The sequence below is a fragment of the Rattus norvegicus genome, chromosome 9 (genome assembly GCF_021556685.1).
Source record: "Rattus norvegicus strain SHRSP/BbbUtx chromosome 9, alternate assembly SHRSP_T2T, whole genome shotgun sequence".
NCBI classification, from domain to species: Eukaryota; Metazoa; Chordata; class Mammalia; order Rodentia; family Muridae; genus Rattus; species Rattus norvegicus.
This window is the reverse complement of record NC_141542.1, coordinates 21117963-21145525: the sequence shown is the minus strand read 5'-3', so window position 1 is coordinate 21145525 and position 27563 is coordinate 21117963. Positions and strand designations below refer to the sequence as shown.

At 42.1% G+C, this 27563-nt stretch overlaps 1 protein-coding gene and 1 pseudogene across 4 annotated transcripts; both read left to right on the top strand.

Annotated features, from left to right (window-relative positions):
* The first annotated feature begins 4179 nt into the window (after positions 1–4179).
* Positions 4180–25915, top strand: LOC148003459 (disks large homolog 5-like). 4 transcript variants are annotated; one of them, XM_087568764.1, is made up of 6 exons: positions 4180–4591; positions 15784–15918; positions 18497–18656; positions 19987–20118; positions 20786–20969; positions 25124–25915. In XM_087568764.1, exons 4-6 carry the CDS (start codon positions 20027–20029, stop codon positions 25127–25129), a joined length of 282 nt encoding a protein of 93 aa, XP_087424890.1. In that variant the 5' UTR covers positions 4180–4591; positions 15784–15918; positions 18497–18656; positions 19987–20026; the 3' UTR covers positions 25130–25915. The 4 variants fall into 4 exon arrangements, with proteins under 4 accessions (XP_087424890.1, XP_087424889.1, XP_087424888.1 ...); XM_087568763.1 differs by lacking the exon at positions 15784–15918; XM_087568761.1 differs by lacking the exons at positions 4180–4591; positions 15784–15918 and adding an exon at positions 17577–17768.
* LOC148003460 (reticulocalbin-1 pseudogene) lies at positions 9258–10213 on the top strand (annotated as a pseudogene).
* Positions 25916–27563: the final 1648 nt, after the last annotated feature.

Below are 27563 nucleotides of genomic sequence, written 5' to 3'. Positions count from 1 at the left end.
TCAAAAAGGGCAGCGCTTGGAAAAATACACTGCAGGCAAAGAAATCATATATGTGGGTCTACCCCTGGCTCTGTGAGAAATGAAAGAGGAATATGTCTTGGCTTACTGGAAGTCTTATCCCAAGTCTAGGGAAGGGGACTCCCAGAGAGCACTAAGCCTTCTCCTCATCCATCATAGTCTGTATAGCCTGTGGCTTTCATTTGGTCGGTGTGGTGACCTTAAAATGTTCTAGGTATTTCTGCCATGTTCTGTCTCTATACCTAGACATGACCTCAGGTGTACAGTCACATTGGAAACATAAAAAGCCTTGCACCTGAATTGTGAGATTCAATGTGTGTTATATTTAAAATACCACAATAAATGAGTGACCATTGCTACAGTAAATATTATTAGGGGGTTTCTCCCCCACCGTAGATCATTTAGTTCCCAAATAAAAGACACAAAACTTTTAGATTTAGAATAAGCCTTAAAGTATTAGAGCTGGGCAGACATCAACCCTCTGTGCTATTTTTTCTGCTTTCCTGTCCATAACCCTGAGATACTGCTTGCCATGCTCTGCCTGGGCCACTCCTGTTCTGACAGGCTGGCCCTCATGGTAATACACTCACGATCCACCTACCCTATGGGGTGCTGTCTCCTTCCTTCTCCTCCATGTCTTTTCCCTCTCCTTGTGGACCCTCCCTGAGTCCCCAGGCCCAGGGAAACTTTGCTCTGTCCCCTCTCTTCTGCCCAGCCCGTGTTGTAGGGATTTTATTAACCAATCAGGGATAACTTAGGAGGCAAAAAAAAAATCTGGTATACATGAGGATCTCCTTGTCTTGGAGCAAACAGACCTTAGGGTACAGAATTTAGCATTTGAATATACAGCACCACAGGCCAACCCATTATATGCCAATCTACTTTGTAGTTGGACTCAAAGCTTGGCTCTCACACCCGTTAGATGTTCAACCCTGGAGAAGTTATTTTACCTTGTGTGACTCAATTCCCTTATCTGCACAGTTAGGATGATAACGAGTGTTTAATTCACAGAGTTGTCTTTGGGACTGATGAGTCAATATATTTAGTAGTTAAGTAGTGGCTATCATTGCCAACATTTTCCCAAGTCACTTCTAGGAGGTCAACTGACTCCTAGGTGAGTCTTTGGTTACACTGCTTCAGTTTTCTGTGGCTACACTGTTCAAATGGCACCCACTGGTCACACATGGCTATTTGAGATGAACTAAACTTAGAACTAAAATCTGCCTCTTTAGTCACAGCAGGCAAACCAGGAGGCACACAGCCAGCCAGAATCCATAGCCAGAAACACTGCAGATATAGAATATTTCTATCATCTACAAATTTCTCATGGACAGCAGTGGTCTAGGTTCTTGGTGTCTGGTTTTTCCTTCAGGGAGAATTACTTGCTGTACTAATATCCAACGGTTTATTTTTAAAGCAACGTTACCAAAATATGATTACTCACCCCCAAATTAATCCAGTTCAAGTCTACAATGCAATGGTTCCCCATAAATCTACCCGAGTTCGTCGCTAGACCACGGAACAAAAGAACAAGAGTGTTTGCAGTTATGTAAAATGTTATGCAACAGTATTGACCACTGCATAATTATACTGCACTACTTTTGAATTCTTCAAAATTCAGGCCTTTTATTGATAGTTGTACAAAAATACATTATCCTAGAGTTGAGAAAATATTATACAGAATTTCATCTGGACTTTATATTTCATTGAGACTTTAATATTTTTGCATCTTTTGCCAGTATCTTTAGATTCTTTGTAAGAGTTTATTTTGTGGATTTTTTTGATCTGGTCACTATTTGATGCCATTTCAATGTTCTCAGGATTTTGATGAAAATAATACCACAATGATAAAGTGATACTCATTTTCTTGAGCCATCTACATATGTATATACACACATATGAGAAGTTATGTATACATATTTCTATGCTATACTGTGTAGAATACAATTCTATTATACGTCAACATATACAGTTTGCTCAATATGATTTCTGTGAATGTTATCAGTCATGGGAAATAATAAGAGCCTGAATAAACATGGACAATATTTGCAGAATGCACATAAAATTGAAGATGGTATATAAGCAAAAGTGTGAAGTATATCACTTAGAGCTTTCATATCGAATGCACTTTAAAATTTTTAATAGATTAAAAAAATTTAAATCATCTTTACCCAGTTTCATGTTTTTTTTCACAATGTATCTCCTGGATGATTTGAATTATATATGCTGCTCAAGATCCTTTAAAGAACAGTAACCTAATGCCTTACATGCGTTTCTGATATTTCTATTCACTTGATCACTGTTCAATAATTGTACCAAGTTGATAGCTGTAATTTTTTATCACTTTAAGAATGTAAATTTCATGTGTGTGTATACACTTTTGATCCTAACTCTTTGGAGGCATAGGCAGGTGGATCTCTTTTTTGAGTCAACCAGGTCTACATAGGAAAACCGTATCTTAAAAAAATCAATCAATGAATAAGCAAATAAAAAAAGAATTTAAAACACTTGAAATTAATATGAACACAACCACATCTTTAATAACAATTGATTTTTTTATTGCAGATAATTCATATAATCCAAAATGTTATATAGTGTCATATGGGAACTCAATTTCATCGTAAAATAAACCTGCTTTTCTCTTTTCATTGATTGCTCTTAGTTAACATTTTCATACACATATATAATTTATTCTGATTATTCTCTCCCCCACATCGTCTCATCCCCTCCCCTATGACTTAAACTTATACAGTCTTCTAAATTTAGGCTTTCCAAATTTAGGATTTCTCTTTTATTTATTATACATTCCTTTACTTTTCCATCTACATTTTATGATATCTTAATAAGAAACCCATTCTATCATTGGCATTATCTCAGTGTTTGGTAGGAGACATTCACATTCTTCAGTAGCTTGTCATCAGTGCAAGAAATGATGTCGAGGTCTCTCTCTCTCTCTCTCTCTCTCTCTCTCTCTGTCTCTCTCTGGCGCTGGCTCTCTGTCTCTGTCTCCCTCTCCGTCTTTCTCTATCTCTCTGTCTCTCTCTCCATCCCCTCCCCAATTGTTTTGTTTTCTAATACAAGGTCTCACACTTTAGTCTAGGCTAGCCTTGAACTCAAGGCAATCCACCTACCTCAGCCTTGTGAGTGTTGGGATTCCAGGCATACACCATGTTGCCCAGTGAATTTTGTTACTCTCGTACATCCCTTTACCATTTCTGAATTATTTTTAATATTGCTGTGACCCTTTTCTAGCTTCTAGATGTAGATACATTAACTGATTAGAAGGTTTTATTTTTAAAGATTTATTTATTTATGTACATGAGCACTCTGCAAGTGTGCCTGCATGTCAGAAGAGAACTTCAGACAGAAGAGGGCATTGGATCCCACTACAGATAGTTCTTGGTCACCATGTAGTTGCTGGGAATTGAACTTGGGAGCACTGGAGAAGCAGCGCTCTTAACCACCAAGCCATCTCTCCAGCCTGATAAAAAAGATTGTAATTTCATTCTTTTCGTGTTTGTTTGCATCTTTCTTCTTGAGAACACTGTGATGGAATGTCCAAATGGTAATTAGTGGCGGTTGGTAGAAGGAGCCATATGTGTGATGCTGCCATATGTGTGAGGGGCTGGCAACAAGGTGCAGACCCAAGACCATGGCCCTGTGCCCTGAGGCTCGCCTGCTGGATCTGGGCTCTCAGCCCCATCAGGATGCCTTCAGGTGAGGACAGCAGGTGGTGGCTTGCGCCCTGCTGAGCCGGCCTAGGAGAGTGGCAACCACAATCGCCCACCCAAGCCTCGAGCCTGGGGCAGCTGGAAGCTCCTGAGGCGATGGCCACAGTTAGGTCACGCTGGGCCTGGGGGCCGCAGAAGCCGCCCTGCGCCTCCTCAGAGCCCTGAGAGGGGACTGACCCGCCTGGACAGAGCCCGGAGCTCCGCACCACAGGCCTCCCGGTGTCGCGCCTCACCCTGTTGTCTGCCCCACGGAGTGGGCACACGTGTCCTTCCCAACCCGCCGTTCGACCGCGCCCGAGCGGGGCCTCAGGGCACGCGGAGCTCGTGGGTGAGCGCGGGGCCTGAGGGGGCGGGGCGCCCGCGTTATATTTGGCGCCCGCAGCAGCGCGTGTGCCTGGGCGAGTTTTCCTTCCGCAGGTGCCGGCAGCCGGGGCGCCGCCGCCCAAGCTGACTCCTCTCTCTCCCTCTCCGACCCCGGCAGGGCCCAGAGGTGATTCTGCCTGCATGATGTCCTCCTTGCTGGAAGCGAGCTCTTCGCAGGCGCCACGTCGCGAACAAAAAGAGAAAGAAAAAAAGAAAAGAAAAAGCAGAAGAGACCAGGGACGGGGGCGGTAATGGCGTTAGGGGTCAGCTCCGCCTGGGGCAGGCGCGCTATGACAGCGGCCGGGTTTCCAAAGGCGACTCCACCCTTGCAGTGTCCAGGGAAGAAGCCCAGGCCAGCCCTGCCAGGGGACCTCGAGGCGTGGTGCTTGCCCGGACCCCTAGCCGGACCTCCGGTCTGGTCCCCAGGGACAGCAAGCAGCAAGCAGGGCGGGCTGCACCGCCAAAGCAGCAGAATCAAGGTAGGTAGGAGACCCGCGTCCCTACTTGGCTGGTTCTGGCCCTGCCCCCCCCCCCTTCCCCCTGTCCTGGGAAAGCAGTGGCAGAAGGAGGCAATGCAAAGTGAGCCCATTGGGTAGGGGAAGGGAGGGTTCAGGGATGTATGGAGAGCTGAAGTAGGGATTGGAAAGCCCATGGCATTGGGAAAGAGTGGAGAGGTAATCTGGAGTGTGCTGTTAAAGGACTGGGATCGTGGGAAAATATTTTCTTGAAACCTCAGGCAATGAATGTATTATTTAATAGATTTCTTCTGATCTACTTTGTAATTGGTTGCCCCTTGCAAGAGATTGTATTTGGAGGATGTAAAATACCCTCCTTCAATTACTTGGAGAAAGGGAACATAAACAGAGATATCCTCTTTTTTAGCCTCCAAAGTTCTGAGAGATTACAGTTCTGCATAATTTAATTCTTTCCTACCTGCTATGAGCAGGCCTCCAGATCAGCAAGTTCCTTTGGAATGGTTTTGCTTGTTTTTGTTTATTTTCCATGGTGCTGATTAGAAAGCCATGAATTGTTTTGTGAATTTTAAATTTCAAGAGGTGGCACCCAGAGTTGATGGTGGTTTCCTTCACTCATTGCAGTGTAGTTGCAGCATAAAAAAAAAAAAAAATACTTCTTGTGACAAGAAGTGGAAAAAGAAAGTTGATGAGCTAAGAAAAGAAGAGCCTTGAGCCAGATCAACATTTGGCTTCCTCAAATATGGAGCAAGCATGGAATGTGGCTTTTTCAGAATCGAGGGGGTTTTTAGGATTGGGCAGTGAATGCTGTCTGGGGCTAACCCGTCCCTTTTGTGGCTGACAACCCTTAGGAGACAGGTCAGAATGTGCCAACAGCACAGAGTGGGCACTGGTGGTGTTTGAACTCAGAAGTGCTCAGGAACTGTGAAAGTTTCTCTGTTATCATCCTGGAGCATTCTAGTGAAATAGACACTGTGATGCTGTGTAAGAGGCCATTGTGAGGGCTGCAGAGATGGCTCAGTGGGTAAGAGCACCAAGTGTTCTTCCAGAGGTCCTGAGTTCAAATGCCAGCAACCACATGGTGGCTCACAATCATCTGTAATGAGTACTGATGCCCTCTTCTGGTGTGTCTGAAGACAGCTGCATTGTCTGACATATAAATAAATAAATCTTACAAAAGATTGTCATCTACTGCAGTTTCTATGTGGACAGGGCACAGTTGAAGGGATTAAAGATCAAGTACATTGCCTGTCTTTAAAGATCAAGTGTATCATCTAACTTTTAAACCAAGAAATGTAGTGTCTTTTTTGCTGCTTGTGTATCTTTTAGTGATGTATCTTTTCTCCTAGTATGTCCTTTGTTTCCATAATAGTTGTTTTCAAGTATATATGATTATCGCTCCTATTTGCAGAGCTATTCAATATTTTCATTGGTTAAATATTTGTGGTGAATTTACATTGTGATATCAGTAAAATGCTATGTGAAAATTTTAGAGAATATACGGGTTTGGGTAATTTTAATAACTTTTGCCCTCAAGTGGTGGCCTGTTTTCACATTGAAAAGACTGGAATTCATTACCATCCATAGCAGGATTGATAGGGAAGCACAATGGACAACAACAGTGTTGTTCCCTTTGACAGTTGTGGGAGCCAAGAAAGAAGTGTGACTTGCTTTTTGTGATTTACCAAATCAAGACTCAGTATCATTACTATAGAAGCCCATGGAAAAAATGATGAAGTTTTCAGAAATCACCAGTTGAAGAAATGGTGGTGGTTATGCTTATATTGAATTCTGAGTTTCAAAGTTATGTTTCATTTTTCTTTATTCCTTAATGAGGCTTTTTATTAAGTTTTTTATTCACCATTACACACTTAGATGCACAGTGCTAGGATCGTAGTAGGTGCTCAATAAATCACTCACCATCTGGGAGGAGGAATGATAAGAAAGTATGTATTTTCTGTAAGTTCTGTTAGTTTTGGGAACAGGTGGTTTTACGTTTACCATCATACTTTGGTATCTTGTCCCACATAAGACAACTTGACAGAACCCCCTTTCTGGCCATTATGTTCAACTTATTTTTCTCTTAATCATTCTTGAAAATCATGGAAGTAGTGTGGAAAATTGATTGTACCTGCAGTATAGCAAAAAAGCCCAGTCTAGATAGGAAGCAGTTATGTTTCTCCATGAGCTGATGTGTTAAAACATCTAGATTTTAGGAATTTGGTGTTGTGTTTTCAAACATACATCTTACAGCATACAGATAACATCGTGATAGAATAAAGGAATCTTTTGATTTACCACCAAATTCCCTAAAGCAATGACTACTGCACAGCTCTCTTGGCCATATGAATAGCCGAAATTATATTTCACTCTTTTAAAGAAATAATGAAAGCACTTAAGGTTAAAGCAGAGCCCATGGGAAAAGTTTGCTGTGGTGTTTCTCTTTGGTTTCTTGTGCTCTTTCTAGAGAATGACTTTAAGAAGTCAGGGCGACCGGTCAGGTGGTCAGTGTGGTCAGGCAGTCATGAGCAGATGGTTAAGCGATGTGCTAGGGCCCCATAGGCCAGTGAGCCCAGCTGAGAAGCAGAGTCTAGCCAGTGAGCCTAACTGAATAGCAGAGGCTAGACAGTGAACCTGACTGAAGAGCAGAGGCTAGCCAGTGAGCCAAGCTGAAGAGCAGAGGCTAGCCAGTGAGCCTAGCTGAAGAGCAGAGGCTAGCCAGTGAGCCTGACTGAAGAGCAGAGGCTAGCCAGTGAGCCCAGCTGAAAAGCAGAGTCTAGGCAGTGAGTCAGGCTGAAGAGCACAGGCTAGCCTGTGAGTCTGACTGAAGAGCAGAGGCTAGCCAGTGAGCCAGGCTGAAGAGCAGAGGCTAGCCAGTGAGCCTGACTGAAGAGCAGAGGCTAGTCAGTGAGCCTAACTGAAGAGCAGAGGCTAGCCAGGGAGCCTGACTGAAGAGCAGAGGCTAGCCAGGGAACCTGACTGAAGAGCACAGGCTAGACAGTGAGCCTGACTGAAGAGCACAGGTTAGCCAGTGAGCCAGGCTGAAGAGCAGAGGCTAGCCAGTGACCCTGACTGAAGAGCAGAGGCTAGTCAGTGAGTCTGACTGAAGAGCAGAGGCTAGCCAGTGAGCCAGGCTGAAGAGCACAGGCTAGACAGTGAGCCTGACTGAAGAGCAGAGGCTAGCCAGTGAGCCAGGCTGAAGAGCACAGGCTAGACAGTGAGCCTGATTGAAGAGCAGAGGCTAGCCAGTGAGCCTGACTGAAGAGCACAGGCTAGCCAGTGAGCCAGGCTGAAGACTGAAGAGCAGTGATTTTAACCTTTATTTATAAGTTCTTCCGTTTTCCTAGAATTTCTACAAAGGTTTGCCTCCATAAAGTTTGACTTATAAGTTTCTCCTTGCTCTCTTCTTCTTATCTCCTTTCCTCTTGCTCTTATGACACAATAATTTCCTTACTCTCAATGCCTTACTCTCAACGCTATGCCTTTACTTCTAAGTTCTTCTTGAGTTCTGTTCTCTTCAGTTCAGTTCTGTCTAAAAAGCTTTCTCTCTCTTTGTCCTCAGCATTTGTATATCTTTCTGAACACAGCATCACATGGTGAAAAGTTCACCACAAGTTTGCACAGGAATTCAAATCATAAGTTGGATAATCAGTTTACGACAGAGAATGTTTAAATGCATATCCATGAAGAGTAATCATCAGGATAAACTGTCACCATCTGTCACTGGCTCTGCATGTTCATGGAGAGTTAAAAGCTGTAATTTTTATGAGAAAAGAATAAGTGAAATTGCCTATAGGCAAATCCAGTCAATTATTTACGTTCAGTCCTTGCACCTATAGTAAATCATTAGTTCTCTTTTAATGAACTTTTGTTAATTGGTTTATACCCTCTTAGAATGGGTTCTAATTTGTAGATGCCTGCTTGGTATAGCAGAAGCAATTCACTCGTGAAAGTTTAAGAAGGAAGAGTTCTCAATGCAATTTTGATTACCAGAGTAAACATAATAGCTGTCCCATTATAAAGGAGCTTAAAATTACTAATCTAATTTTAGGAATTCTTATAGAACCATCATAAATTAAGAAATCATCTATTTGTCTGTACATCATCAGGACAAGACAATACATCTTCGTTGCTCTGTGGTGATCTGCTCAAAAGAGTGGGGTAAAGAGCATGACAAATACAGAGGCAGATACTTGCAGCCAACCATTCAGCTGAGAGCAGGGTCCCCAATGGAGGAGTAAGAGAAAGGATTGAGGGAGCTGAAGGGGTTTACAATCCCATAAGAACAACACTAAGAAACACCCAGAGCTCCCAGGACCGAAACCACCATCCAAAGAGTACACATGGACAGACCCATGGCTACAGCTGCATATGTAGAAGAGGATGGCCTTCTTGGGCACAAATGGGAGGAGAAGCCCTTGGTCTTGTCAAGGCTTGATGCCCCAGTGTAGAGGAAACCAGAACAGGGAGGCAGATAGGCCTGGGTGTTTGGGTGGGTGTGGTAACACCCTCACAGTAGAAGGGGGAGGGGTTTTATAAGGGGTTTTGTGGAAACCAGGAAAATGGATAACATTCGAAATGTAACCAAAGCCTTCTCTGGGGAAGGGACAGCGGATAAGCTGCTCTGAGCCCCTACTTCCCTGCTGCCTCCCTTTGATCGCGACTGTGGTGCATGGTGTCAGCCTGGGACTCTCCATGGGCTGCTGCTGGCAATGGTCCTGGCGTTCATGCCAAGAGCATGATGAGCAAGGAGCACATTGTTTGTCCTGATTCAGAGCAGGGTGAATGGCCACCAGAGAATAAGCACAGCTTCCTGTACGATCATGAGGTCTTCCTGGGCAAGGAGGACTCCAAGACCTTTGATAGCTAATCCTGGACGAGAGCAGGGAGGCTGGGGAAAATTGTTGATCCAATTGACAGTGATGAAGGCAGCCTTGTTACTACTGAAGACCTGAAAGATTGGATCAAACAGGTACAGAAAAGATACATCAACCAAAATGTGGCTAAACTCTGGAAGGATTATGATAGGGACATAGATGAAAAATCTCCTGGGAAGAATACAAGCAGGCTACCTATGGCTACTACCTGGGAAACCTTGCTGAATTCCAAGATAGCTCTGATCACCACAACTTTAAAAAGTTGCCTCCATGAGATGAGAGGAGGTTTAAGGCCTTGACAGTGACCTGACAGCTACTCAGGACGGGTTCATTGCTTTTCTGCACTAAGAGGATTTAGAACATATGAAGGAGATTGTAGTTCTGGAAACGCTGGAGAATATCGACAAGAATGGGGATGGTTTTGTGGACTAGGATGAGTACATTGTGGACATCTTTTTCTCACGAGGACAATTGCCCTGAGACCGACTGGGTTTTGTCTGGGGAGCAGTTCAATGATTTCCCAGATCTGAACAAGGATGGGAAACTGGATTAGGATGAGATTCACCATTGGATCCTCCCTCAGGACTATGACCATGCACAGGCTGAGGCCCAGCATCTGGTGTATGAGTCAGATAAAAACAAGGATGAGATGCTGACCAAGGAGGAGATTCTACACAACTGGACCATGTGTGTGGGAAGCCATGCCACCAATTACAGGGAAGATCTTACCAAAAATCATGATGATCTTTGAAAGAAACTCATCCTCATGTGGCCAAAAGTGACATGCTTTCTATTCTGGTTGATTGCTATATTTGTCAAGTATATAGCAGTTGTGTCCCTAAACAATAAGAAACCTTTCTAAAGCTCAAAAAAATCATGCATTACACCACAAACAATAATATAAGAGACTTAAACACGCCACTTTCATCAATGGACAGATCAGGGAAACAGAAATTAAACAGAGACACAGAAAGACTAACAGGTTATGAAACAAATGGATTTAACATATATTTATAGAACACTCCACCCTAAAACCAAAGGATACACCTTCTTCTCAGCATCCCATTGTACCTTCTCCAAAACTGACCATATAATCAGTCACAAAACCGGCCTCAACAGATACAGGAAGATAGAAATTATCCCAAGCATCCTATCAAAAAACCACGGACTAAGGCTGCTGATCAATAACAACAATTAAGACAGAAAGCCCACATATACATGGAAGTTGATGTCAATGACAACTTGGTCATTGGAGACATAAGAAAGAAATTAAAGACTTCTTAGAATTTAATGAAAATGAAGATACAACATACCCAAACTTATGGGACACAATAAAAGCAGCACTAAGAGGAAAACTCATAGCTCTGTATGCCTGCAAAAAGAAACAGGAGAGAGCATATGTCAGCAGCTTGACAGCACACCTAAAAGCTCTAGAAAAAATTAAATAAACCCTAGAGGAGTAGAAGGCAGGAAATAATCAAACTCAGGGCTGAAATCAAACAAGAAGAAACAAAACCGAGTATCAAAAGAATCAGCAAACCCAGGAGCTGGTTCTTTGAGAAAATCAACAAGATACATAAACGCTTAGCCATATTAACCAGAGGTCACAGAGAGTGTATCCAAATTAATAAAATCAGAAATAAAAGGGAGACATAACAACAAAATCTGAAGAAATTAAAAAGATCATCAGATCCTACTACAAAAACATATATTCAACAAAACTGGAAAATGTGGAGGAAATGGACAATTTTCTATACAGATACCAGGTACCACAGTTAAATCAGGAACAAATAAACCATCGAAACAACCCCATAACTCATAAAGACATAGAAACTGCTATTAAACATCTCCCATCCAAAAAGAGCCCAGGACCAGATGGATTTAGTGCAGAATTCTATCAGACCTTCATAGAAGACTTCATACCAATACTGTCCAAACTATTCCGCAAAATAGAAACAGACAGAGCACTACCAAACTCCCTCTATGAAGCCACAATTACTCTTATACCTAAACCACACCAAGATACAACAAAGATAGAGAAATTCAGACCTATTTGATTTACGAGTATTGATCAAAAATGCTCAATAAAATTCTTCCAAACTGAATCAAAGAACACATCCAAACAATCACCCATCATGGTCAAGTAGGCCTCATGGCAAGGATGCAGGGATGGTTTAATATACGGAAGTCCATCAACGAAATTCATCATATAAACAAAGTCAAAACCACATGATCATTTCATTAGATGCTGAGAAATCATTTGACAAAATTCATTACCCTTTCATTAATAAAGTCCTGGAAAGATCAGGAATTGAAGCCCTGAATCTAAATATAGGAAAATGCAAAATACATCAAACCTGTACCTAACATCAAACTAAACTTAGAATATTGAAGGAATCCCACTAAAATCAGGGACTAGACAAGGCTGCCCACTCTTTCCCTACTTAAGTACAATATGGTACTTAACGTCCTAGCCATAGCAATCAAACAATGAAAGTAGGTCAAAGGGAAAAAATTAGAAGGGATGAAGTCAAAACACTAATATTTGAAGATGATATGATAGTCCACTTAAGCAACACCAAAATTCCACCAGAGAACTACTTAACCTGATCAACAACTTCAGCAAACTGTCCGAGTATAAAATTAACCCAAACAATTCAGTAGTCTTCCTCTACTCAAAGGGTAAACAGGCTGAGAAAGAAATTAGGGAAATGACACCCTTCACAATAGTCCCAGATAATATAAAATAACTTGCTGTTACTTGAACCAAGCAAGTAAAAAATCTGTATGACAAGAACTTCAAATCTCTGAAGAAATTGAAGAAGGTCCCAGAAGATGGAAAGATCTCCCATGCTCATAGATTGGCAGGATGAATATGGTAAAAAATGACCATTTTGCCAAAGGCAATCTACAGATTCAATGCCATCACCAACAATATTCCTACTCAATTCTTTATAAAGGTAGAAAGTGCAATTTGCCGTCATTTGGTATAACATAAAACCCAGGATAGCAAAATTCTACTCAACAATAAAAGACCTTCTGGGGGAATCGCCATCTCTGACCTCAAGCAGTATTACAGAGCAATAGTTTGTATGGTATTGGCATACAGACAGGCAGCTCAGTGGAACATAATTGAAGACACAGAAAAGAACCCACACACCTATGGTCATTTGATCTTTGACAAAGGAGGTAAAACATCCAATGGAAGAAAGATAGTATTTTTAACAAATGGTGCTTGTTCAACTGGAGGTCAGCATGTAGAAGAATGCAAGTTGACCCATTCTTATTACCCTGTACAAAGCTTAAGTCCAAGTGGATCAAGGACCTCCACATCAAACCAGATACACTAAAAGTAGTGGATAAAAAGTAGGGAAGAGTCTCAAAGACATGAGCACTAAGGAAAATTTCCTGAACAAAATACCAATGGCTTATGCTTTAGGATCAAGAATCGACAAATGGGACCTCATAAAACTGAAAAGCTTCTGTAAGGCAAAGGACAGTGTCATTAGGACAAAAAGGCAACCCACAGATTGGGAAAAAATCTTTGCCAATCCTGCATCTGATGTAGGGCTTATATCCAAAGTATACACAAAACAGAAGAAGTTAGAGTACAGAGAGCCAAACACCCCTGTTAATAAATGGGGTTCGGAGCTAAAGAAAACATTCTCAGCTGAGGAATATAGAATAGCTGAAAAGCACCTAAAGAAATGCTCAATATCCTTAGTCATCAGGGAAATGCAAATCAAAACAACCCTAAGAATCCACCTCACACAAGTCAGGATGTCTAAGATCAAAAAATCAGGTGACAACAGACGCTGGCGAGGATGTGGAAAAGAGGAACACTCGTCCATTGTCGCTGGGATTGCAAACTGGTACAAGAACTCTGGAAATCAGTCTGAACGTTCCTGGAAAATTGGACATTGCACTACCTGAGCACACAGCTATACCTCTCCTGGGCATAACTCAAAAGATGCTCCAACATACAACAACACATATGATCCACTATGTTCATAGCAGCCTTATTCATAATAGCCAGAAGCTGGAATGAACCCAGATGCCCTTCAACAGAGGAATGGAATCGAAAAATGTGGTACATCTACACAATGGAGTACCACTCAGCTATCAAAAACAATGACTACGTTCAATTCATAGGCAAATGGAAAGAACTAGAAAATATCATCCACAGTGAGGTAATCCAATCACAGAAAAGCACACTTGATATGCTCTTGGGAGTGATGGCCTTGAAGCCCTCCATTATTGATGTTATTATTATGGTTAGCATTAAGTATGACAGGGTTCATGGAAAATACCCAGCCAGCTGCAGAAGACTAATACAAATGTGGTGGTCAAGATGAATAATCATATGATAACGTGTGACGTTAAGATACCCAATGTGATGACCTGTAACCTTTCTGAAAAACCAACATCCTGCTGACTAATAGATATTACAAACCTGTGAGTTTTCTGACAACCTGTCAACATCAGCCGATTCCCTGACCACACGAATATTGTGTCCTTGGCGTGGGTAAATTTTCTTACTTCTCTCCTCTCTCTGTTACCCTTTTTATGGTACAAATTCAGCCTTGGGAAAAAATAAAATTGTCACCTTGATAAGACTCTTGTCTTGGCGTCCTTCTTCGCGTCTCTTGTCCCCCATTCTCTTCCAGGTACTCAGCACCCCTCATTGACAGTATGCACTCATTGATAAGTGGATACTGACCAAAACCTCAAATTACCCAAGATGCAATCAACAGATCTCAAGAAACTCAATAAGAAGGATGACCAAAGTGCAGATGTTCCCACTCCTTCTTAAAATGGGGAACAAAAATATCTATAGGAGGGGATATGGAGGCCAAATCTAAAGCAGAGACCGAAGGAACAGCCATTCAGGGTCTGCCCCACATGTGGCCCATATATATACATCAAGCAAAACTAGGTAAGATTGATGAAGCTAAAAAGTGCTTACTGAAAGGGACCGGATATACATCTCCCCTGAGAGACACATCCAGGGAATGTCAAATAAAGAAGTCAGTGCTGGCAGTAAACTACTGAACTGACAACAGGACACCCTTTATGGGAATTAGAGGAAGGATTCAAAGAGCTGAAGGGCTTGCAACCCCATAAGAACAGCAATGCCAACCAAATAAACCACTAGCAAAAGACTATACTTGGACTGACCCAGGGGTCCAACTGCATATGTAGGAGAAAATATCCTTGTTGGGGCACCTGTGGAAGGGGAAGCCCTTGTTCTTAACAAGGTTGGACCCTGAGTGCAGGGAAATGTCCGGGAAGGGGTTTCTAAGTGGCATGGATTGGGGGACCATACATATGGGAGAGGGCACGGCAGGGGAGCTTATGGACCAAAAGCTGGGAAAGGGAATAACGTTTGAATAAAACATATATATCTATTAAAAAAACTGAAATTTAAAAAAATGATACTAATACCAAAAAATAATCAAAAAAATTTGAATAAGAAAGATATTTTAGGTTTTGGAAAAAGATGAATGCCAGGTATTTGAAAAACTGTATGACCATGGTAAACACTTAAATATACTTGAGAAATTTTTTACATGTTAATGAACTGCATCTTTTTTTTTAAATAGTGAATGGAAATACAGTCCCTTCCTGGCTGTGAGGCTAGGTATCCAGATGTAGTGGAATTCATTATTTGTTGGTCCTGAACCTTTGAGTCTGCTTCTAACTCAGCTTATGCCAAGGAAACTAGGCCAAGGTGATATCTAAGCCATTGTCCAAACTATCTGGACTAACAATTACATGTGAAATTCCACCTTGTAAATGGGAGGAGAGGAATAAAAGATACCTTTAAGGATTTAAAAAAGATGAAATGTACCCAAAAAAATCCAATAAAAAAGTTTAAAATAAAAATAACTTAGGAAATACAAAATACTGGGGTGGATTCCACAATCATGATGTGTTTCTTCTGTGATAGCTTACAGGTTAATTTACTTCTCTATAACTGTTTTCTTATTTCAAAGTACGTAATGGCATCATCTGTGGAGTGATGGTGAGAACAAAAGCTTTGCCGAACTTGAATAATCGATCCCTCCTGAGCATGTGCTTAACATTCTAAGCACATGGAAATTTCCTGAGGGGATTAAAAAACAAAATCCAAACATAAAACAGGAACAACAACGATGTAAAAACATTCTGCATGCTGGGTATGAAGACATGTTACAACTTTAATCAGCTTTGTAGGTATTTCTAATAAACACACAAGAAACAAAAATCCTATCACAGTCCTAGCAGTTGCATCCAACAAAGAGAGAGCTGTGAGGTAGTTCATGCTGCTTCTTTCCCCAGATACCCCTGGGCCTCAGGCCTGCACCCAGTGAGCTGGACCAAGAGCAGCCAGGTTGAAATTCCTGCTGCCATGGCAGGATTCTGCAGGAAAATTTCCCTTTGACAACAAGGAACCTGTGTGGAGGAGACCTCTTGGTGAGTCCTCAAGGACTCTGCATTTCCTATTCTACAGGGAGAAGCCCTGCCAGGTCTTTGGCAAGGCCAGCCAGTTGTATGGGGAAGTCTCTGGTCCTGTGGCAGAGGGTGAGGAATGGCAGAAAGAATGGCAGCTCCACTGAGAGCAAAGTCTACCCCTTCTAGGCCTGTGACCTCCTAATTAATTTATCTTTTCACCCGATGCCCTATTCACATTTTCTTACTATCATACAACTGTGATCTTGATGAGCAGCTGGGCTCTTGTTTTCTTAATCAGTTCTTTGTTGTCACAGACGTTTTTAACTTACTCCAGCCCCTGAGACTTATTCATACCTTCTGTATGCAGTAGGACCCTTGGTGGGACTGTCATCTCAAAAATAGAAGGTTCAGTAATCCAAAAGATTGGACTCCAGTTTACCTCAGGCCAGAAAAGAAGTCAGCCATCATTAGTAAAAGAGCAAGGGAAAAATTACATAGGAAAAACAAGTGGCTTAATCAGAAGAAAAGATCTTCAACTTCTAAGGCCCGCACATCTGCACCCCTCTCTTCTGAGCTTTGTATAGTGATGTTGTATAACTCCAGATGGTAGTAAAAGGCAGAGTTCTTCCCAGAAAGGTCAGACATGATTTTCACTCTTACATCTCTGAGATGGGGTGGCATTATAGTACACATTCATGTTGAATTATTATAACACCTATGATAAGAAGACAGAATCCATATATCACAATGCCAAATAGACTCCTCCTGAACGTATGGACCCATTAAAATTGAGGTTCAACCTGAACTCAGGCCATTCCACTCCCTTCCCATCCTCCTGATTCTTATGTTTGCTACAAGTATAAGTTCATGGTGTAGTCCCCAATATTCTGATGCCTAGACTTGTCTATTCACGAAGAATGATATTGGAGAAGTGATGGCTACATAGTTACAATGTAGTAACACAAGGTCCTGGTTGACATTTGCTCACTGATGTCCAATTTAATTGTCTTGTTATATTTGAGAAAGGGCGGAGGTCCTACATAATATATAAAACGGACAGAAATTTATTATTTTCTATATGCCCTGTAGTTGATCCCTATGTTCCCAAGGAAAAGGAGTTTTTATTGCAAAAAATAGGATTATAGACCATTGATTTTGTGAAATACATGGATATGTAAATGGAAACAATGTCGGCTTTCTAGGACTGCACAGTAAGCAAATATTTCCAGGTTTTAAACACTCAGAGGTATAGAAGAAATATATTGCCCTCCAGAAAAAGGGAAAAGCTTAGGAATCGAAATACATGTCACATGCATTGTCTCGAGTAGTAGATTTACTTTTAAGAAAAATCTCCCTCCTCCTTGGTCCCTAAAGATTTGGGTGCTAAGAAAAATCTGTTCTCCAATTCAGGGTTGTAAGCAACCCTCCCCAGCAAAAGCATTGCTGACTTCTAATGAAGCAGAGAGACATATGTAGCTTTGAAATAGAGGTTGCCAAATGGTATTCCCAGTGACACATGGGAGACTGGAGGAAAGGGTCCCCACAGAAATTCATCAGTGTGGGGAGAGCTGGTTAGTAGGTAGACCATAGAACTTTCCAGTGACATCATCAGTAAGCACTTCACTAGACACTCTATTGTATCTAAGAGATCCCTAGAATCTTCAGTGATGTCACCAGTGTTGTGGTGACACCAACTGCCTTTGGGATCTTTCTTCAGTTCCCTTTGGGTTCACAAGCAGGCATGTTTGGCCAGCTGCTCAGGCTATTTCGGAAGGAAAGTGTTGATCAAGGAGAGACCGCACCAGGTCAGAGGGAAGCTGACCCCCTCCCTATTGAAACAGGAAGGAGGAAATCATTCTGGGGAAGGCTTGGTGAGTCGTGGGCAGAGTTGGGGAACATCCTCAAGGAGGTAGGTTTGAGATGTGCCTTCTAAGACTAGGCCTTACAAGCAGGACCCTTGGGATTTCTCAAAGGCAAACCAAGAGTCAGGAGTTCCTGATCTTTAATTTGAGAGAAAGCCATAAAGTTGTAAGACTTCAGTGTCTTTTCTTGAAGCTTTTTAACTGTGAGTGTCAATGACTGGCAGGAGGAGGCACTGTGAGATTAACAATGTGACAATCCATGGATGGGACTTGAAGCACTTCATCCTCTAGATTACTGTAGGTTACATAAGTGTCTGATGGGGAGAACAAAGAAGGATGCACCCCTAGTCATGAATTGAGTTCTCAGACACTTTGGGCTGGACCACACTTGGTTAGAGCTTGATGGTGCTAAGCATTATGAAGTCATTAGGAACTCCAGGATTATCTGCTCCACATCTGATATGAGATAACAATGTCACAGATGTTTATGTCTCAGTCAGATTATAACTTTCACTGCCGGGGGTTGTGTGATAGTGAGTGTGGCACGTGTATGGCATTAGAGGTTGGGAAGAGGGACATAGCTTAAGAATCAACCTTTAAGAAAGCTTTTCTGCTCTTTCAGGGATTCACCCAGTCTCTACCATTTCCCCTTCCTCCACCTCCTTTTCGGATTCAGAATGATCTATTCTGCCCATTGGTTCAAATATGCAAATTCACTTGGGTTTATCTATCTACAGGTTTTGGTAGGAAGGCATCATCCCAAAATGTCATCAGTAAGCAAGAGGAGTGTCTAAAGGAACTGGAGGGACTCAAATTTGAAATCCAGAAGTGTCAATTCGAGAGGGATGAACTTTATCAAATCCTGGATCTTTATATCTATGATGAGTGGGACCACAGGTAGTCATTATGCCCAGTAACCTGTTCACTGTCTTGCGCTCTCTCTCTACTACCTCAGGATTTCCTCATAGCACGAGAAAGTTTCACCTCTCATCCTGGATTTTAAGGAGCTTTGGCATGCATTAGCTTGTGAGATAAGCTAGGTGCTGTGTGTTTAGGGTCAACCTCTTTTGTACTTGACCCTGAGCCTCCTGGATTAGCCTTGGTTCTGTCAACAGCTGGAAGGACCTGGTCATACTTGCTGCAACTGTGTGTGTGAATGAAATGCCTGCACGTCATCACTCTTTCCTCTGAATTTATTCATTATACACTGATTCTATGGCACCTCCATGAATGTAGTTGGCATTCTAAATGTGTTTGGATATGTGTTGCTATGTATGTATGTGGACGTATATGTGGTGTTTTACTCAGGATCAGGAGGTCTGGGACCTTTGATGGGGTCTGAGGATTTGTTTGATCAACACTTTGCAGGTCATGATAGTGATGAGTATGTGGAGGCCCACAGAATCAAACGAGCACTTTGCTCCTTCTGTATACCTTGGTGGCACCCAGGACTCTCCCGAGGGGAGGAGGTGCTATAAATCCTCTTGCCTGTCAAACTTAGTTATGCCCTCTGGGAATTCATGTAACGATAGAAAACAAGGATTGAGTACACCTGCTTTCAAAACAAGAGAAATATCATCACAGCTTTCTCTTGGGCCCAAAGCTGTGGCACAGACTGGAGGAATCTTCTTCCTAAAATAGTCAATTCCATCATGCTCACCTGGCCAGCTCTTGAAGGTCAGGTCCCTCCAACTGGTACCATGGCTCTGTTGTCCTGTGCCCAGGATAATAAACTTAACCAGTACAAATACTTTGAAGGAGCAAGTATGTGGTACATACTGAGTTTAAGTAATAGAGAGAACAGTCTGATTTTACCTAATTTGTTTCACCTGCTTTGATCTTTAGTTTTTTATTTTTTTAACTATCCAGGGATTATTTATTGTGACCTAGAAATGGTCACTGTGGTCTTGACCATTGTTATTCCCAAACAGGCAGCTCTCAGGCTCTGTCCCCTCCTATATAGTGAGTCTTTGCAGAACCATATCTCTCAGGATTCCAAGGAATCCTTATTTCAAAACAAATGTTTGCTTATTTATATAGAAATATTTTCTGTGGATTGAGTCTCACTGTTGGGCTTTGGTCTGGTTTTTGAGTTTGCCACTTTCTTCCCTTCCGCCATTCCTTTAATTTGAACTTTTTTATTATATATTTTTTATTTACATTTCACCTAATTCTGAAATCATGAGTTCAAAACATTATTTGTTCCTTTGCCCATTACCTAATCCAGGCTGCACGTCGAATTGCCAGTCCTTCAATCCGAACATGAGATGAGAATGATGGCTATGCAAATGATGACCAACTCAATAAGTGATGCCATGGAGAGGTACAAGGAGCTCATACAAGTGAACAGTTCCTACCGGTGAGTCGCTGACAGAGATGAGAACCCAGCACTAGGCAGGAAATGCTTCTGTCCTGTATGACTTTAACAAAAGTCAGGGCTCTGGTTCCATGGTGTCTGACTCTTAACAAGAAGGCTGCCTCCTGGCAAGGGTCTTAGATTTGTAGCTCTTGGACTCAGTTGTCCTACATGTGAAGGGTGTAGAAGACCCTCCAATTGTTATTTTCCCCATTAAAAATCCTCTAGATAGAAAAGGTTTTCACCATGATGAGAATATCAATCAACTCTGAATCTCTAGGACTCTGACAGGAGATTAAAGATCTGTGATCCATGAGAAACACATGGAAAGATTGTATAGCTATTGGGTCTTCAACTACCCCTCAGAGGGGCTTTCCCCACAACGTGAAGATGTTTTCACCATACCATGGACATACGAGCTCCCTTATGGACCATCTCTTCTTCCTTGATTTATATAAACTGTCTTAGTGTCAGGATTTTCAGAAGTACTTTGATTCATGTGGAATGTGGATTCTGGATTTGACCTCCTCTAATTGGTGCTAACTTGTATAGTGTGGCTCTATTCTGGGGATTTCTGAGGATGAGGACCCTTGAACGGATGATTGGACTTGCAGGAGTGACAGGCAAATAGAAGCTGGCTGGGATTTACCATTGTTTGTTTGTGGTTCAGCATCACGCAATCCCAGCTCCTGCGTGAACAAGCTCAATTGAAGAACAATATCCAGATTTTGCTGAATGAGAAGAGAGAACTGCTGGTGGAGCAGACTGAACTGCCAGCATCCTCTGTGGAGACAAAGAGGTTCTGTGAAGAGGCCGGAATGAACATCTGTGACCCCAGAGCCACGCAACAGCAGGTAGGATTAGGGCTCAGGGACAGGTTGTCCTCAGGTCTTACCATAACCATAGACAAACCAATATAACTGTCTATTGACTGATCCATGTCCTGACCTAGGTCTCATCCAAGTGTTCATTCATGTGATGGTTTACAAGGCTTTCTGTGGAGATAGCCCCTTTTCAAGAAACTGCATGTTTGGAAAGCAAATGCTCCTGCTCTTCGAGAATCTGCACTTCATTAAGGGAGATAGGTTGATCACACAGCACAGCACTACATGCCATTATGTATGGAGGGTGCTATGTGGGAGCCCCTCTTTAGACTAGAACAGGGCTTTGTGGGATGAAGCAAAAGCCCGGAGCTCATTTTCTTTTCAGGGATCGTGTGAGACTCAGGAAGTAAGTAGTTTTCAAGGAGGAGAGCCTGCTGGAAATGCCAAAGAAATGGTTCTCATTGTCATTTGTGGTGGCTTTTGTTCTTCCTCCCCTCATGTCCCTGTATATGAAGATGGTGTCTTCATGCTTCATAGATCTTGGGTAACTACAGAGCCTGTGTATCACCATGTCAGTCCTGTCTTATTTGAGTGCTCCTGGAGAGTTCATAACTGGGCCTTACAACCTGAAGCTGGTTAGAAGAGCAAGGATGTGGAAAAGGTTTCTCAAAGGCTGAGGGTTGGCATGAGAGACTTGAGACTTCAAGAACAAAGTTATCCGTATATACCCCCAATTCTCACCAAGAAAGGTGCATTGCTGTGCTGACCTGCATCTTAGGGAGCATGCGGGGAGGCCAGTTCATGACATGCAGTTTTGTCCAGTCATTATCTAACTTAGTCCTTTAAGCCTAGGTCTCTCAACAAACATGAAGCTTCCTGTTTTGTGCTGGCCAGTAGTCTTTGCATCATTCGTCCAGTTCCAAGTGGAGCCCCCTCTCTTATTTGTCTCAACACATTCTTAAACCATTCAGCTATTTTAAAAATAAGGATTAGATTTCTCAGTTTACCTGAACAGAGTTATCCCCCCGGAAGATTCTGGATTGTCTTATTGGCTTCACCATGATCTTGCGTGGAATCCTAGAGTGCAACCCTCTGCTGACATTGCTTTGCTGACTATATCATGGGCACTGCATTCTTTCAGGATAGATTCCCTCTCAATATTGTACACAGTGCTGCATTTCAGAAAATTCACTGTATGTTATTTATTTAGCCTTTTTCTGACTGACATTGAGGTTGTTTTAATATCACAGGAACTCTAATGTGATCACATGTTCCTGGGAACTGACCATGAGTTACTGTCTTCTTTGATGCTTCCAAAGTCTTCTATGAAGGAAACAGGGTAGCTTTAGTGAGGGGCCTATGATGAGTCAGCATAGCGCTTGATGGAGTCTTTTCCTAGAAACCTCTCTTGGGGATTTGATGTTGTGTTGTTTAGGCTATCTGTGCAGAACATGTCACTTACTTGTCGGACCAGCAAGTATCTGCATAGAAAGGTTTCCTGAAGTGCAAATGAGTACAGGCCAGGGCAGCACATCTTGCTTAAGTCTAAGAGACTTGTACACAGCATTGTTCCCACTAATTCCTCACTCAACAGGAAATGTGCTGCATAAGAGCAAAGTTTTCATTTGTGCATGCGAGTGTGTATCTGTGTGTCTGTGTTTGTGTTTGTGTTTGTGTGTGTGTGTGTGTGTGTGTGTGGGGTGTGTGTGTGGTTATGTGTGTGTGTGTGTGTGTTTGTTTGTGTTTGCAGCAGTGAACGTGTGTTTTCCTCTATTTCCAAGTTTCATGAGAAAAGTACTCTAAGTGTTCACTTTACATCCATGAAACATGAAATAGAGCTGCCCAGTCATTTGGCATCTCCATCTAGCTCTGTACAGCAAAAGGACACTTAAATTACTAATTTATTCTGTTTCCAAAAATTTCAGAACACAATTATCTTGTGAAGTCTGGGGGAGGAGTGGAAATATGTTCAAGTGAGTCGTGTTTCACAGGGGTAACAAATGGTACAGGCCTAGAGCTTGCAGGTCCCTTTTTGTTATGGTGTAGAAGCAGGACAATAAAATCCTTTAGAAATGCAACCCCCAAAAAGAGGACACAAAAACACCTGTAAAGTTAGATTTTCAAGTGTTTAGGGGCAACTACTGATCTGCATTGAAATCCTTTGGAGCACATCAAAGGAATGGAGTACTGGGAGGTAAGGGCAAGGCTTCTCTATAAAATCCATTGATTTATGATCCTTCTCTGTTCTTTGTGAATTGTGAAAACCCACTGGAAGGGTGTGTCACTCACTGTGTCTTCTCCAAGGTTGCTTTCCACATTGCCTGCTACCATTTCTTTCCAGCTACCTTGGCACACTACAGCTTCCCCTGGGAGTTGGCTTGGATTTTATTCATTGAGAATTTGAGTTGCTTGGAGTTGTAACGTCATCCAGCAAAAGTCCCATAGCTATGCTGTGGTGCAGAAACAGGGCAGTTTCAGGAGCCCCTTTAGGTGCACAGATTATACAAAGCGCTCCTCTATGTTATCTGTGTAGCATTCTGCAAGTGCTGTCGATCAACATCATTTTCTCTCAGTTAATTTCAGCCTCAATGGGTTAGGAGAAATGATGAGCTTCAAATGGGTCTGACAGTGTAAGAACAGGTAGCCCTATGAGAAGCCATGTTCAGAAAGTGGAACAGAAGTTTTAGTTAACCCAGTGATTCCACAACAAGGAGTAGGTATTGCCATTGCAACTAGGGAGCATCAATGTTGTAGTGGTCCCAGAGTAACCTTGAAGGAGAATCTATCCAGACGTCCATCAGCCAAGGAGTAAAAGTGTACCATACGATGGAGCCCTTCCATAGATTCTGATTCAGTGTGAGATAATCCATGCAAGCTTTTACTTACTTATTCAAATTATCTGTGGAACAATCACATTATGGGGAGAAAATTTGTTGATTTGGATCCTGGTTATGGAGATTTCCTATGATTCTAGCTTTGGGCATGAAGTCACTCAGGCTATGGTAAAGACAGCTCCGATTAGAAGAAGTTGCACACTTTGGGGAAAGTCTGAAAGAGTGAACAAGAACAAGAGTCTAGTCCACCACCAATATATGATCCTTTGCTGAGCAACAAGACAGCTCTACACAGCCTTTGGGACTTGCTAAGCCAGATTGTTAATGGGGAAAGAACCCTGAGTCTATGACGGTTTATGGGAGGACAGCACATCACTGACTGAGCTGTCTATAGGTCTGGCCACTATGTACATATCCCACTCAACATTTGTTTTTATGCCTCCAGCGAATCCTGGGGAATCTTTACATTAAGCATTAATGTTCCGGTAGGAACAGAGGCTGGAAGAAGCCATTTGAATATCCTTCCCTATATAAATACCCTTTTTGGGTGGATGACCACCCCACCTGGATTTCAGCCTCAGGTAGTTAAAGAGCTACTCAGAGTATAGTTCTGGTACAGTTCATGTGAATTTTGCCCATGAAACAATATATATATATGATCCTCTGTATTTCTTGCTATGTTCTACTCCTTTCTTCCTGTGATCTCTCCGGAGAGATCTGAGGACATTTTCTCTTCTGTCCTCTCACAAACTGCCTTGCACTAGCCATAGACTTACAGGGGTGCTGTTCTGTTTCTACATCACAATCACCTTTAATGTCCATGTGTACGCTGGGAAGATTTGCATGGAGCACATTCTCAGTGATTACCAGATCTATGCAATTCCCATGGATTTGATGTGAGATGGCTTCCCTGTGTATTTGCAGGCTCAGTGGTTACAAATGGAAACTAGACGGGTTCCTTCAGTGCTAACATAATCAGAAATTTCACCTCAATTCTGGGCATGTTCTCCAGAAGGCATCCACATGGTATTCTAGGTTGCTCATACCTCTCTTGAACTCAGATTCAGACATAGCTACAATGTTATTATTCAATGTCATATACCTGGACCAGTGGGAAAAAATGCTCATTTTTCTCTTAATCCCAGTACAGTGCATAGTCCACAGTTCAAATTATAGCAGTTTGAAAGGTGAGATATAAATTGAAGCCCAGGTACTCTAGGACACTTGGGGATGCAGGGACTGACCTCAGCTGACAGGTCATGCTGGATTGTCCAACTGAATAGAGCTGACGTATGAGGGAGAGCCGAATTGACAACCACTCACTAAACCTTTTTTCCCTTGCTCTGCTAGGTCTGAAATTCTCCAGCAGAAACTCGAACATGACACAGTCCAGGACAAGATCTCCCTTGGAGAGAAGAGCTACAGGAGGAGAACTAAGTGTGCACAGCAAATACACCACTATTGCATCTCACCTGTAATGTCCATAGCAACTGTGGACTGCATTTTCCTCCTGTAGTTTGATTTCTTTGGATTGAATACGCTGTATTTTCACCTTGCCTCTCTCCAGCAAGTGTACACTTTTTGAGGGACTCAGAGAAGTGCTGATGCACATCAATCAAGAGCTGCTGGTCATCCAGAAAGACTGTGCACGTGTAAATTTGTACTTTTCCTGATGGGTCATCCAGAAGAGTTTCATGGAGATCAGTTCACAACATTGGAAAGACTTTGTGACAAAGTCTGTAATATCATTTATACTCAGTATTGGTAGGCTTTTTCCTTAATACCCCCACTCCAACAAAACAGACCTACTTCCACTCCTCTCGAAAAGATTGTTACCATCACTAACTGCTTGTCTACTATGTCTCCAAGGCAAGCCACAGGCTATAAGTCTATTCTGCAAAAGGAGCAGCAAAAGAATGCTTAGCATACTTCCTCTATTTAAAGTTTGGTTGAGTTTTGATTATTTTGGTTATTTAGTTTTCCTTCTATTCATTTGAAGATTTATTATTTATCTGTTGTTGTTGTTTTCTTCATTTGCTTTTCTATTTTGATAAGGATATAGACTGTATATATTGACTACCTGCATCTGGTTACTATCAAGTAAATTGGAAGTATTCTGGTCAATAAAGGAGTAATCTCAAACTCTTTGCTCTTAAGAACCTTCTTTATTGATCATTAGTGTCAACATCTGAAGTCCCACAGCTATCAGGGAGGGATGGATCTCTGAATTCTCATGGGGACTGGGCATCAAATCACTTCCCAGTCAGACTGAGATTCACAGGCATTTATACAGTCACTGTGCACTGTGTTTCCAACTCTGAATTTCAACTTCATCATGCATACATTACCTACTGTGTATGCTTGCTGTCAAATATATAGTTACCTCTAAATTATACTCTGTCGATGAGAGTTTTGACCAAATTAATAGGATAAACATTAATTTTTCTGTAATACCTCCCAGGACATATAAACATGGTATAAGGGAGTTTAAAGCCATCAGGAATCCTGAACCCAAATCCCGGGGCAGAAAATGCTGAACATTCAGGACTGCAGATAATCCTGAGACCACAGGAAAGAAAGCCACTTCTGACCAGCTCTGCCCACATCTCTGGTCCAATATTAATCTGCATGGTGCCTCTGGAAACAGGAATAGAAGAGCAGTCAGTGGCAGGAACCTACTTGGTCCAGCCTGGACCCAGAACCTACCTGGGCCCTGAGCATATTTGAAGAAAACCATAGGCATACAATTCTCTGTTTCCTGACTGTTTCTTATTTTGATTCAAAGCTCAAAATACCATTTTGTTGTTGTTGATTTTTAGTTGGATATTTTTCATTTCGAATTCAAATGTTATTCCTTCCTTGTTTTCCAGAAATAAGTCTGAATACCATCGCCCTCCACCTCTGCTATAAAAGTATTCCCTTCACCAGCCATCCACTTTCCCAGCCTAGGCAGGACCAAGGGCTGTTCATTCCATTTGTGCCCAAGAAGACCATCCTCTGATACACATGCAGATGAGGCCATGGCACAGTCCCTGTATAGTGATTGGGTAGTGGTTTAGTCTCTGGGATCTCTGCTTGGCAGGCATGGTTGTCCTTATGGGGTTGCAAGTCCCTTCAGCTCTTTCAATCTTTCTGTAATTCCTCCAACTGAGGTCCGGTTCTCAGTTCAATGGTTTGCTGCTAGCATTTGCCACTGTATTTGACATGATCTGGCTGTGCCTCTCAGGAGACATCTATATCCAGTTCCTATCAGCCTGCACTTCTTAGCTTCATCCAACTTATCTAGTTTGAAGGCTGTATATGTATAGGCCACATGTGGGGTAGACTCTGAATGGACATTCCTCTAGGCTCTGTTTTAAACTTTGCATCCCTATCCCTTCAATAGGGATTCTTCTTCTCCTTTAAAGGAAGGAGTGAAGAATCAGCATTTTGGTCATACTTCCCGAATTTCATTTGGTCTGTGAATCTTGGAGAATTTGAGCATTTGGGCTAATATCCACTTATCAATGAGTGCATACCATGTGTGTATTTCTGTCATCGGGTTAACTCACTCACGAGGATATGTTTTAGTTCGTTCTCTTTGTCTATGAATTTCATGAAGTCATTGTTTTTGATATATCTGTAGTAGTCCATTGTGTAGATGTACCACACTTTCTGTTTCCATTCCTCTGTTGAAGGGCATCTGGGATCTTTTCATTTTCTGACTATTATAAGGCTGCTATGAACATGGTGGAGCATGTGCCCTGTTGTATGTTGGAGCATCTTTTGGGTATATGTGCAAGAGAAGTAT